This window comes from Heterodontus francisci, chromosome 38 (genome assembly GCF_036365525.1).
Source record: "Heterodontus francisci isolate sHetFra1 chromosome 38, sHetFra1.hap1, whole genome shotgun sequence".
Classification (NCBI taxonomy): Eukaryota; Metazoa; Chordata; class Chondrichthyes; order Heterodontiformes; family Heterodontidae; genus Heterodontus; species Heterodontus francisci.
In genome coordinates this window covers 31,204,358-31,218,201 of record NC_090408.1, presented here as the reverse complement: position 1 = coordinate 31,218,201, position 13,844 = coordinate 31,204,358, and the positions used below count along the sequence as shown (strand labels likewise).

At 44.3% G+C, this 13,844-nt stretch overlaps 1 protein-coding gene across 2 annotated transcripts in view; it reads left to right on the top strand.

The window, feature by feature from the left end:
* Positions 1-5,866, top strand: part of si:cabz01068815.1 (solute carrier family 51 subunit beta) — a 29,632-nt gene extending 23,766 nt beyond the window's left edge. For both annotated transcript variants that reach the window (XM_068018026.1, XM_068018025.1), the window contains exons 5-6: positions 1,478-1,568; positions 4,025-5,866. In XM_068018026.1, coding sequence (XP_067874127.1) covers positions 1,478-1,568; positions 4,025-4,298 — 365 coding nt within the window. In that variant the 3' untranslated portion in view covers positions 4,299-5,866. The remainder of the gene's footprint in view (positions 1-1,477; positions 1,569-4,024) is intronic.
* Positions 5,867-13,844: the final 7,978 nt, after the last annotated feature.

Genomic DNA, 13,844 nt, shown 5'->3' with positions numbered 1-13,844 from the left:
CAGAGCTCTGGATTACCAGTTCAGTAACATCATCATTACACTACTGTAGCAGATATATGCTATTTTCATGCCCTTTTCTTCCTTTAATGCCTGTAACAGATCTTAGCAAAGTCACAAATGACATCCTTTGTGACCAAGGTAAACTTTCCCTCCTCATCCTTCCCTATCTCTGTAATCTCCTCCAGCTCCACAATCCTCAGAGATCTCTGCATTCTTCTAATTCTGGCCTCTTGAGCATCCCCGAATTTAATTGCTCCACCATTGGTGGATGTGCTTTGGGTTGCCTAGGCCCCAAGCTCTGGAATTCCCTCTCTGCACCTCTCCACCTCACTTTCCTCCTTTAAGATACTGCTCAAAACCTACCTCTTCAAGCTTTTGGTCTTCTGACCTAATATCTTCTTACGTGGCTTGGTGTTATATTTTGTTTTATAATGCTCCTGTGAAGTGCCTTGGAACATTTTATTATGTTAAAGGCGCTATGTAAATGCATGATGTTGTATATCATTCACCAGCCTTCACGTCTAACGTTTTTTTAAAAACTTGTTTGTAGCCTTTCCCATTGATTCTCCATGGCTGCAGTCAGCATTCTTAACCCTTGACTTCCGTCTGTTCTCTTTCTCCTCTTCATTTTGTTCAGTCCTATTAAGGGTCTCGCTTACCTTTCAGCCCTGATGAAAGGTCCACACCCAACGTGCCAACCGATCTTTCTCTTTTCAGATGCTGGCAGACCGACAAAGCATTTCCAGCATTTACAGTTCTCTGTTGAACTGCACTCTCAAGATTCTGATGTGGTTTATGGTGCAGTATTAAGAGAGAGTGTTTGAAAGGATTTTCTGATCCTGCATTGTCTTGGAAATGCACCACAAAAGTGCCTCAAGGTCAAGAGACACCAGTCTGTGCCCACAATGTCCACCTGACGAAATCTGGATTTCAGTGCATTGTGGAGAGGTGCTAAATGCAGTTCAGGTGTTTACTCACAAACAAGGAAAGGAACGTTTGAGGGATCGTCACCCCAGACTGTTCTTCAGGAACATCCGTGACCATTTACTAAGCAGAATTGGCAGTGCTTGGCCATGTGGTCATAAGAAATAGGACCTGGAGTAGGCCATATGGCCCCATTGAGCCTATGCCGCCATTCAATAAGGCCATGGATGACTGTCTATTTTAACTCCACTTTCCTGCCTGATTCCCATACCCCTTGATTCCTTTTGTGTCCAAAAATCCATTAATCTCAAGTAAAGACATTTCTCCTCATCTCAGTCCTAAATTGTTGACTTCTTATCCCGAGACTGTAACCCCTAGTTCTAGACTCTCCAGCCAAGGCATTGTACGAAAGAGCTTTGGCTAGAGATGTCAGCTGATCAGCATTTAGAGATTGCTTTGTCTCCAGGTACCACAAGCAGCAAATGTTGATTCCATTGAGCAGATTGCCAGCTATGCTTGTATCATTTAATTGAAGTTCCCCTATCTCTTACAGCCACTAACTGGAATTATTCTATGTTGGGGCTTGCATTCATTGCACTGTTCCTGGGATTCCTCATTCTGGCGTTAAGCTCTAGCGCAAACAAGTAAGTCAGACCTTGCAGTTTTCTTCCAAGTGCATTGATATTTTGTAAAGCACACACTTCTGTTTTCTGTAGTAAAATATGTCTATAGCTGAAAGGTCGTATTCATTCTGAAGGTTGTATGTTGTAAATAATCCTACACTGGAACATTCAGGTTCAATGTCACGAGATTCTAGACAGCAGGTTCACCAGTAAACTGTCCTGTTTATTCATTTGTTTTCTCTTCCCTGTTTTAAATAGATTTTAATTGATTTTTAACTGTTTCAGTAGATTTTTAAGGATGCAGGGGAGGAACGAGATCTGAAAATGCATTAAACCAAAGCAATAGATGCTACAAAGGTTGTCAGGAAGAATAGAATTGATGAGAGTAAATGGTAATTGTAGTGTTAGAGTTAAAAAGTTTAGTTGATGTGTTCGCAGTATGCAAAATATTTCTTTAATAAGTAAGTCTTTGACACGGCCATGTAACAGGATTGGATCCCAGTTAAAATCCTGTTCTGCTCAGCTCTTGATCTGAGTTGCACTGAGTGACATTTTTCTACATTTAAGGTTTTATATAAATGCAAACCATCATTGTTGGAATATGGGGGTACAGATGGCAGTTACAAGGAGCAGGCAATGTGTCCTCAACAACAACAACTTATATTTATGTAGCACGTTTACCAAAATAAAATATCCCAAGGCGCTTCACAGGAGTATTTTAAAACAAAATAAGACTGAGCCACATAAAATGGTATTAGGGCAGACGACCAAAGCTTGGTCAAAGAGTTAGGTTTTAAAGAGCGCCTTGAAGGAGGAAAATGAGGCAGTGAGGTTTAGTGAGGGAATTCCAGAGCTTACAGCCCAGGCAGCTGAAGGCGTAGCTGCGAATTGTGGAGCGATTAAAATTGGGAATGGTCAAGAGGACAAAATTAGAGGAGCAAAAGAGGGACGATAATGCCTTTAGGTTTTAAGCGTGAGAAATAAGCTAAAGACTTTAAATTGATTTTTATTGGATAAAGTGGATGGTATGATCAAGATCTCAGTTTGAAGGGACTCAATAAGGTGGATTTAAGTATTTTCTGTGGAAAAGGGAAGAACCATGCAATGACAATTTAAAGCTAACAGGAGTTGAAGACTAAATAAATTATCATCCATTGAGGTGGATGTGGACTCAGTTGAGGCAGGTAGATATGGATGAGGGAGGGCATTCGAGCCATCATAGCTCATCCAGTCAGAATATAAAAACTTTAACCCCTTCCTCCCCACCGCCCCCTGAAAGAACAGTCCAATTGCTATTCACACTTTGGGCCGGATTTTGTTCCCAGCCCGACGTTGAGTTTCGTAGCGGGGTGGGGGTGAGAGGGCTGAGGAATCGGAGCGGCAGCAGCCGCCACAGAACCCGACACTAGGATTGTCGAGCCCGATATTCCCGGCAGCGGGGAAGCTCCGTGGTGGCTCCTCCGCCGCTCTGTGACGGGACTCTGGTTTAAATATCCATCTGCATACATTACCATGTCATCCACCGTGATCTTCCCATTTGTTCCTGATGTTCAGCCTGACTTACGGCATTCACGCGCCTTCGCTTTCCCATCCAGGAGAAGCTGACGCCACAGAGGAAGGGAAGGGGTCAACTCTGCATTCTGAGTATAGTTACTGGTGGGGGGGATGGGGGGGGTGCAGGGGTCAACTCTGCATTGTGTGTAAGGATAAGGGCAGGAAGGGACAACTCTGCATTATTTTGTGGATATGGTGGTGGGAACAGGGTCAACTCTGCAACATTTAGTATATTGTGGGGGGGGGGGGGGCGGGTGGAGAGAAAGGGGTCAACTCTATTATTTTGAACTGTTTGGGTTGGAAGGGCTGACAGCCTTTTAAAAATGGTGCCAGTACCTGCGCCGGCATCAGGTGACAGTGTGAACTCGTCACCGATGCCATCCCCACCATATGATTGGGGGGTCTGCTGGCATCAAATGTTAAGTGGCCGTCTACGCAGTGGCGCAGCTCCTGTGCCGGGCAGCCACCATTTTATGCACCCGCTGCCGCTCCCAGTGACAGGACAACAAAATCCAGCCCGAAGAACTGTTTCCCAGCATCTGTCCTAAACTTCCTGCTTTCACCAGTTTAACCTTATACCCACTTGATCTAGTCTTCTGGCATAACTTGAAATGGTGCTTCAGATTAACCTTATCTTTGTAATTTACCATCTTACATGGTGCATGTTCAGTCAGCTCTTGTCAAGGCTAAAGAACTCCAGCTTCTTCTGATACGTCTTGTACCACAATCATTTGATGCTGGCATAAGCATTGTGTAAAACGAAACCAACCGGAAAGATATTTGAATAAATTGACAATACAGAAAGAGATAAAAACTGTTGACATTGGACCTGAAGAAAATAAGCTTGTGAAGGGCTCTTCTCATTCTTGTTTTATGTACTTGGCAATAACTCACCAGTCTCTCTTATCCCTTTGTTATCAAAGGAAGAAAAAGATTAAGGCACTCAATGATGCAAAGGACAAGAATGCAACAGAGAGCGAGTCACTGCAGAAGATGATGGTACAGTATACAGATGAAATTGACAACACTGCAGAGACAGACCAGATGTTACAGACCAAGCAGGCCTACATTTCCATGAACCAGGCACTGCAGAGTTCATCTCCAAAAATCTCACCCAAACCTGGAGAGATCGTGATTGAATGGAAGGATGGAAATATAAGTTCCCTTTTCAGGAACGCAAAGGAAGATGATGTATAGAACCCCAAGTCACAGGACTGAGCTCGTGATGAAGAATTTATTTTTAAGCTTAAGAAAATGATATTTGTAAAATATTTTGGTAAATAAAAGGACAAATGGATGGCAAGCTGGCTACAGAATAGAAAACAAGAGAGCAGGGGGCGAAGTATAGTTACTCAGACTGGCAGGAGGAGGGCTGTGGTATCCTATAAGGAATGGTGCTGGGACCACTGTTGTTCACAATGCTCATAAATAATATGGACTTCAGATTTAGAAATACAATTTCAAAATTTGTGGACAACACCAAATTGGAGGGTGTAGCTAATACTGAGGATGACTGCAACCAGAGACAAGAGGACACTAATAAACCTGCAGAATGTGCCTGTAATTGGCAAATGAATTTCAATATAGATAAGTGTGAGGCATTACATTTTTGGTAGGAAGAATAAGGAGGCCACATAAAGGCCTGCTCAAGTGACAAAAGAAACCTGACCCAAACCTAACATGGGACCCGAGCCCGATCCGACCCGACCGCCGCAATGTTCCCTTTACTTACCTTCCGACTCCTAATCTTCAGGAAGCTGCAGCATGAGCGTGATGAGGTCATAGAGACGCTCACTGCGCGGACTCAGAGTTTCCCTGTTGACGTCCCAGACTCGCAGCTCAGGCAGGTTTTAAAACTTTTAACGCTTAACTTGCTGTATGTGTCTGACTTGGGCCCGACCTGACCCAACCCGAGCCCGAAGGCCGAACCCGGAAGAGCGGCCCGACCCGAACCCGACACATGTCGTCGGGATGTATGTTTTTTAAATATGTTTATTATTTTTTTAAAAAGACAGAATCATGACAAGTCACTGGGGTTTAATTCTAGATGGATAGAATTGAGAAGTTACGATAAGCTTATACCGAAACTTGGTTAGGCTACACATTAAAATGATGAAGTGGTTTAATAGGGTAGACACAGAGAAGATGCTTGCACTTATGGAGGAGACCAAAACCAGAGGCCATAAATATATGATAATCAGTAATAAATCCAATAGAGAATTCAGAAGAAACTTCTTTGGCCAAAGAATGGTAACTATGGGAGCTGACAACCACGAGGAACAATTGAGGCAAATAGCTTGGATGCATTTAAGGAGCAGTTAGTTACGTACACAAGGGAGAAAGGAATAGATGGATATGCTGATAGGGTTAGATGAAGAGAGGTGGAAGGAGGCTCGTGTGGAACCTAAATCAGGTGTGTTGAGTAGCATGTTTCTGTGCTGTAAACACTACATCATAAATCTAGACATGTTTCCTATGGAGACAATTAACCCATTTATGCTGACTTGTTCCACATAGAGAAGGGAGATTATCCCTTTTGACCCAAGGAATTTATTTTTATGCTTAAACATCACCAACATTATATCTGTTTAAACAGTCTATAGAACTTACAAGGATATTTTCTGACCTGTAACATACTGCATACTTCCAGCTTGGCTGTGTTGTACCTTTGGGCCTGGGCTGTGGCTTCCTTGTAACAGGCTCTATAACCACATTGTTCCCAGATTATCTGTGTCTGGCCTGTATTAAAGAGCAAGCCTGCTCCAGCCTGCCTGTCTCCAATTGCCCTATCTATCTGTTGTTGTCTAATATGGATATCGAGACAAAAATAACAGCATGTTAACAAGACATGTGCAAATTACTGTGAAAATCAGCCAACAAATTCAAGGAATTAAGAGATAAAATAAGAGTTGGGAACCTCCAAAATTTTGCCAATTGATTTATGCTATTTGGTCTTTTGCTTTGCACAAACGGTATCTTACCCTTTATTTTAAAGAATTTGCTGGATTAGCATATTAACTGCCCATTGAACTCACTGCAGAAACTTCTTCTTTGACCAGCGCCATCTTTAGTCCTGGCAGCTGCTACAGTCGCAAGCTGTGACGTTTTAGTGGCACATGCTGTATTTGCACATGTGCCAAAACAGCGCCACCTACCGATAGCGTTGTCAACAAATGCAGTCTTTAACAATATGATAATTGTTGATACAATGGCAATCAACCTCTTCTGGCCCAGAATGGGAACAGTTTAAATTTTTCAATCTCATTCCTGCATGTGGTCAATTGTTAGAGATTTTAAAAATGTCACATTTTAAATGTTTTTATTTTCCTTTCTGTCCCTTTACTCAATACAATATTTGTTTCCCCCTCATTATTTCTTTTCCTTACCTGATTCTAATTCACACTGCCTCTCAATCGTTCCTCAGTTTCTTTCTCAATCCCTAAATCTCATTAGTTAAGGAGATAGACTGTTGGTCCCACCATTCACCAAGGTCCTGGATGCCCTTTGCCCTCACCGTGCTGTTATCAACACGCACTTGCAGCAAATTATGGCGCAAAAAAAAAATGAGCCAAAAGCTGCAGAGAAAAGTCTGCCTAACGTCCTATGCTACGAGATGCCCCATTCGAGTAAGATCTCCTCATATCTTCTCTTGATACGGCATTGTTGGATGGTATAACGATGCATATAGAATTGATTAATTGCATTAATAAAAGCACATTATCCAACCACATAAATATCTTTAGTTAATGGAAAAGCAAAGTCTGGAAGAAGTTTTAGCACAAAGTACTCCTGGTCTCCCCAGATTCAAAAATATTAAAAGGTGTGGGGTATATTTTGCTCTGTGCATAAAGTTAAAGCATCTTTTTCCAGTATGTTTGTGTCAGATTAGTTAAGAAAGAATTCTATAACTTTACATACAGAGGAGAATATTTTCTGTTACTTTTCTGTTTGGAAATTAATTTAGTCTCATATTTTCCCTGCCACAGAAACCTGCTATTTTCAGTCTTTGCTTGCATCCTGTGCCACTCCAGTGATGTGCTTTATGGGGAAGCCAATGAATATTTCCAAAGAAGTTCCATTCACATCTGTGGTAATTAACCCTTTAAACCAGCTTGTGTGACAGTCTAGAAGCACCCGTACCAATGTGTTTTAGTATTAGCTAGATATGGCTGTGTATTCAGCTTATGCTAATAGCATCTAACTCAGCTGGAATTGTCATAGAAATAAAGGGTCTCAGTCCGGGAATTATCTAAAAGTGGCAGGTCCCTTATATAAGGGGAAATAACTGGCTGGCTTAACACTATTATAACAATACCATCTTAAAGCAACTTAAAAAGGAGGGGGTGTTTTATATCCTCTCCCAACTCTTAAAATTTGCTGTTTATTTAGCAAATTCATGCATAATTTTATGTTTGCAATATAAAAAAGTACGATTTTGAATTTAAATAAATTTTTGTCAACAGGTTTAGTAGAATAAAAAACATGGTGCTTTTGCTTGAACTATGCAGGACCAGCAAGTCCAGGAAGAGAATGATCGGTTTCCATCAAGTTCCAATTAGGTACATGAATACAAAAAAAACATACTGGAATTTACTGGAGCCATGGTGTGTGAGAGTTACAGGCTTTGTGTTGCCACCTTCAAAAATGGTAACATCCAGTAACCAAAGTTGAAGAGAATGATGGCATTCAAAACCATCTGCAAATAGATGGAATAAGGAGTGGCCGAGGCAACATGTGAAAAACTGTAAGGTTAATACAAATTGGTGCAAGGTCATAAGACATACATTCAGTGCTTTTATCCTGTTTTGGAATGAGCCAATCAGTTGTGGGATTTCCAGCTTAGTTTGATGGATGATGCCTTTGCTTATATAGAGATCTGTGCTAATATTTGTCCGAAACAACTGGATCCGTTGATTAAATAGTAACGATGAGGTATTTTGAGCAGAAGCAGTGGACGTGATTTAAAAACTGAAGTAATCACAAGCTCAATTGTTCAACACTATGGCTACATTGCTGCAAAGTAGTGTCTGCCTAACTGCAGCGTCGCAGTCAGGGCCCAATGCCACTCAAAGGAGAAATGGTTTGAGATCCAAGTAAGAGGACAACGTTTGGGTTTGACTCTGCATAGAGCATAGCTTCATCAATGACCTTTCTTCAATCGTAAGGTCAGAACGGGTAGGCGTTGGCGTAGTGAGTGGTATTATCACTGGACTAGTAACCCAGAGACCCAGGGTATTTCTCTGGCGACAAGGGTTCGAATCCCACCACAGCAGAAAGTGGAATTTGAATTTAATTAATAAATCTGGAATTTAAAAGCTAGTCTAATAATGGCCATGAAACCATTGTCGATTGTTGTAAAAACCCATCTTGTTCACTAATGTCCTTTAGGGAAGGAAATCTGCTGGCCTTACCTGGTCTGGCCTACATGTGACTCCATACCCACAGCAATGTGGTTAACTCTTACATGCCCTCTGAAATGGCCTAGCAAGCCACTCAGTTGTATCTAACTGCTACGAAGTCAATAAAAAGGAATGAAACCGGACAGACCACCCGGCATCGACCTAGGCACCGGAAACGACAACGGCAAACCCAGCCCTGTTGACCCTGCAAAGTCCTCCTTACTAACATCTGGGGCTTGTGCCAAAGTTGGGAGAGCTGTCCCACAGACTAGTCAAGCAACAGCCTGACATAGTCATACTCACGGAATCATACCTTACAGACAATGTCCTAGACACTGCTATCACCATCCCCGGGTATGTCCTGTTCCACCGGCAGGACAGACCCACCAGAGGTGGTGGCACAGTGGTATACAGCAGGAAGGGAGCTGCCCTGGGAGTCCTCAACATCGACTCCGGACCCCATGACGTCTCATGGCATCAGGTCAAACATGGGCAAGGTAACCTCCAACTGATTACCACCTACCGCCCTCCCTCAGCTGATGACTCAGTACTCCTCCATGTTGAACACCACCTGGAGGAAGCACTGAGGGTGGCAATGGCACAAAATGTACTCTGGGTGGGGGACTGCAATGTCCATCACCAAGAGTGGCTCGGTAGCACCACTACTGACCGAGCTGGCCGAGTCCTAAAGGACATAGCTGCTAGACTGGGTCTGCGGCAGGTGGTGGGGGAATCAACACGAGGGAAAAACATACTTGACCTCGGCCTCACCAATCTGCCTGCCGCAGATGCTTCTGTCCATGATAGTATTGGTAGGAGTGACCACAGCACAGTCCTTGTGGAGACGAAGTCCCGCCTTCACATTGAGGATACCCTCCTTCGTGTTGTGTGGCACTATCACCGTGCTAAATGGAATAGATTTCGAACAGATCTAGCAATGCAAAATTGGGCATCCGTGAGGTGCTGTGGGCCATCAGCAGCAGCAGAATTGTACTCAACCACAATCTGTAACCTCATGGCCCGGCATATCCCCCACTCTACCATTACCATCAAGCCAGGAGACCAACCCTGGTTCAATGAAGAGTGCAGGAGGGCATGCCAGGAGCAGCACCAGGCATACCTCAAAATGAGGTGTCAACAAGGTGAAGCTACAACCCAGGACTACTTGCATGTCAAACTGCATAAGCAACATGCAATAGACAGAGCTAAGTGATCCCATAACCAATGGATCAGATCTAAACTCTGCAGTCCTGCCACATCCAGCCGTGAATGACAATTAAACAACGAACTGGAGGAGGTGGCTCCACAAATATTCCCATCCTCAATGATGGGGGAGCCCAGCACATCAGTGCAAAAGATAAAGCTGAAACATTTGCAACAATCTTCAGCCAGAAGTGCCGAGTTGATGATCCATCTCAGCCTCCTCGTGAAGTACCCAGCATCACAGATGCCAGACTTCAGCCAATTCAATTCACTCCGCGTGATATCAAGAAATGACTGAAGGCACTGGATACTGCAAAGGCTATGGAATCTGACAATATTCCGGCAATAGTACAGAAGACCTGTGTTTCAGAACTTGCCGCGCCCCTAGCCAAGCTGTTCCAGTACAGCTACAACACTGGCATCTAACCTGCAATGTGGAAATTGCCCAGGTATGTCCTGTACACAAAAAGCAGGACAAGGCCAACCCGGCCAATTACCGCCCCATCAGCCTACTCTCAATCATCCGTAAAGTGATGGAAGGTGTCATCAACAGTGCCATCAAGTGGCACTTGCTTAGCAATAACCTGCTCAGTGACACTCAGTTTGGGTTCTGCCAGGGCCACTCAGCTCCTGACCTCATTACAGCCTTGGTTCAAACATGGACAAAAGGGTTGAACTCAAGAGGTGAGGTGAGAGTGACTGCCCTTGACATCAAGGCAGCATTTGGCCAAGTATGGCATCAAGGAGCCCTAGCAAAATTGAGGTCAATGGGAATCAGGGGGAAAACCCTCTGCTAGCTGGAGTCATACCTAGCGCAAAGGAAGATGGTTGTGGTTGTTGGAGGTCAATCATCTGAGCTCCAGATGCACTGCAGCAATGCGACAAGGCTCCTTTGACAGCACCTTCCAAACCCGCAACCTCTACCAACTAGAAGGACAAGGGCAGCAAATGCATGGGAACACCACCACCTGCAAGTTCCCCTTTAAGTCACACACCATTCTGACTTGGAACTATATCGCCGTTCCTTCACTGTCGCTGGGTCAAAATCCTGGAACTCCCTTCCTAACAGCACTGTGGGTATACCTACCCCAAATGGACTGCAGCGGTTCAAGAAAGCAGCTCACCACCACCTTCTCAAGGGCAACTTAGGGATGGGCAATAAATGCTGGCCTGGCCAGTGACGCCTACATCCCATGAATGAATAAAAAAAATGTTTGCTGATGAGTGCACAATGTTCAGCACCATTCGCCACTGTTCAGACACTGAAGCAGTCCGTGTAGAAATGCAGCAAGACCTGGACAATATCCAGGCTTGGGCTGATAAGTGGAAAGTAACATTCACGCCACACAATTGCCAGGCAATGACCATCTCAAAGAAGAGAAAATCTAACCATCTCCCCTTGACATTCAGTGGCATTACGATCATTGAGTTCCCCCACTATCAACATCCTAGGGGTTACCATTGACCAGAAACTGAACTGGAGTAGCCATATAAATACCATGGCTACAAGAGCAGGTCAGACGCTGGGAATCCTGTGGCGAGTAACTCCTGATTCCCCAAAGCCTGTCTACCATTTACAAAACACATGTCAGGAACGTGATGGAATATTCTCTGGATGGGTGCAGCATCGACAAGACTCAAGAAGCTCGACACCATCCATGACAAAGCAGCCCACTTGATTGGCACCCCATCCACAAACATTCACTCCCTCCACCACTGACGCACAATGGCAGCAGTGTGTACCATCTACAAGATGCACTGAAGCAACGCACCAAGGCTCCTTAGACAGTACCTACCAAGCCCACGACCTCTACCACTTCGAAGGACAAGGGCAGCAGATGCATTGGAACACCCCCACCTCCAAGTCACACATCATCCTTACTTGGAACTATATCACCGTTCCTTCACTGTTGCTGGGTCAAAATCCTGAAACTCCCTTCCTAACAGCACTGTGGGTGTACCTATCCCACATGACTGCAGCGGTTCAAGAAGGCAGCTCACCACCACCTTCTCAAGGGCAAATTACGGATGGGCAAAAAATGCTGGCCTGGCCAGCGATGCCCACATCCCAGGAACGAATAAAAAAAAATCCAGTGTGGTGTAATACCAGGTTTGACAAGTGTCCCTTTGGCCTCCCAGGAGCTTCTTAAATTTATCTGGTGTTGTGATTAGATACTGCTTTCTGAACATTCCAGGGCCAATATGCTGGGAGTCCTTCTCCACTAGCAGAACCGCAGCAGAGCCGAAACCCCTACAAATCCCAGGGTTGCAGTCATTTAGATAATTATAGCGAAGCATCCGTTCTTGTGAGGCCACTTCGAGGGACCCTCACCAATCCCCTGGCTCAGATCTGCATGGCACTTTGATGACTTTGAGACCCTTCCCAGGTTGAAGGCAAAATGCCAGTGGCTTTTGTAGTTAGCTCCAAAGAGGGCAATTTCCTGACAGTTTAAAGTAATCAATCCTCTCTGGGATCAACTAATTTGCTTTGAGGATCTGCTGGGTTTTTTTTTCCAAAAGCCTCAATAGAACCTCAGATTAGTTTTCAGCTGGTGGGAGTTTGGTTGAAACCTTATAAGGGGGGTAAAGGTGGAATTCCTGGTGTGGCCTGGAACACTCCCCCTTGATGCAACTGAAAGGCTGGAAACTTGCCCTCTCCCCCTCCCGTACTGGAATTTAAGGTGAAATTCCAGCACAACGCTGTTCCATTTCAAATTCCTGGTCCTTCAGGTGGCACAACTCCTTTTCCACCCTAATATAAAAGCAAAATACTGCGGATGCTGGAAATCTGAAATAAAAACAAGAAATGCTGGAACCACTCAGCAGGTCTGGCAGCATCTGTGAAAAGAGAAGCACAGTTAACGTTTCGAAGACGGGTCACTGACCCGAAACGTTAACTGTGCTTCTCTTTTCACAGATGCTGCCAGACCTGCTGAGTGGTTCCAGCATTTCTTGTTTTTATTCCTTTTCCACCCTCCCCAATCCAGGAATTTTGTTGCCTTAAATTTAACCACCGGGAGAGAGTGCTATGTGTGCGTGTAACCATGCATGAGCAGAGCTCACTCCTGTGCAACATAAATAGGCCACTTCCTGGCTGGAACCAGGATTGCAAGTCACGGCCTCAGGTGTAGTGAGAATGCAGCATTAATATTGTTAATGAATGGAATAGGTTGCCACCTAGTGCAGCAAACACAGACTCCTAGCATCGAGAAAGGAAATAGTCCCATTGTTTGACGTAACAGGAAGTACAAGGTTGTTTGCATAAGGAGAGAGTGGAAAACTGGTGAGTACAGGTACTGAAAGAGGATTAAATGATATGAGGAAGGGCTGAGCTGTCTCTTGCTCCAGGTAATGTTTCAAGGTCATGTTGCTAGACTGCCATAAATCAATAACTCCACTTTTGTTAATTACCCTGATAGTTTTTCCCCGCACCCGCTTTTATCCCCTGAAACCTCATCTTGTCCTCTCCCAATGTCTACATATTTGCACTTTCTAGCAAAGGCGACTGGTTAGCAATCAGGTGTGAGAACTCAAGCCGATTTCCCCGCCTTCAAGCCTGGCACACTGAAACTAGTTTTCACTTCCCCACCACTGCCCTGGTTGAGATCGCCAGACCTTGATTAAGTGTCAGTTGGGCACTTGGTCAGTTGAGCTCGTGGCACTCTTTCTGTTGCATCAGAAGGTTCTGGGTTTAAGTTCCCCCTTCAAGACTTAAGCACAAAAGTCAAGGCTGACACTCCCATTCAGTACTGAGGGAGTGCCTCACTGTCAGAGGTGCTGTCTTTCTGATGAGATATGAAACTGAGGCCCCATCTGCACTCTCAGGTGGATGTAAAAGATCCCGTTGCACTATTTTGAATAAGTGTAGGGGAGTTCTCCCTGGTGTCCTGGCCTATGCATATCCCTCAATCAACATCACAAAAAAAGATTATCTGGTCATTATCTCATCGGTGTTTGTGGGAGCTTGCTGTGCACAAATTGGCTGCTGCATTTCCTACATTACAACCGTGACTATGCTTCAAAAGTAATTTATTGGCTGTGAAGCACTTTGAGACATCCAGTGGGCATGAAAGACGTTATATAAATGAAAGTCTTTCTTTCCTTGAACTTGGGGGCTTCCTAATCCAAATGACTCAGTACC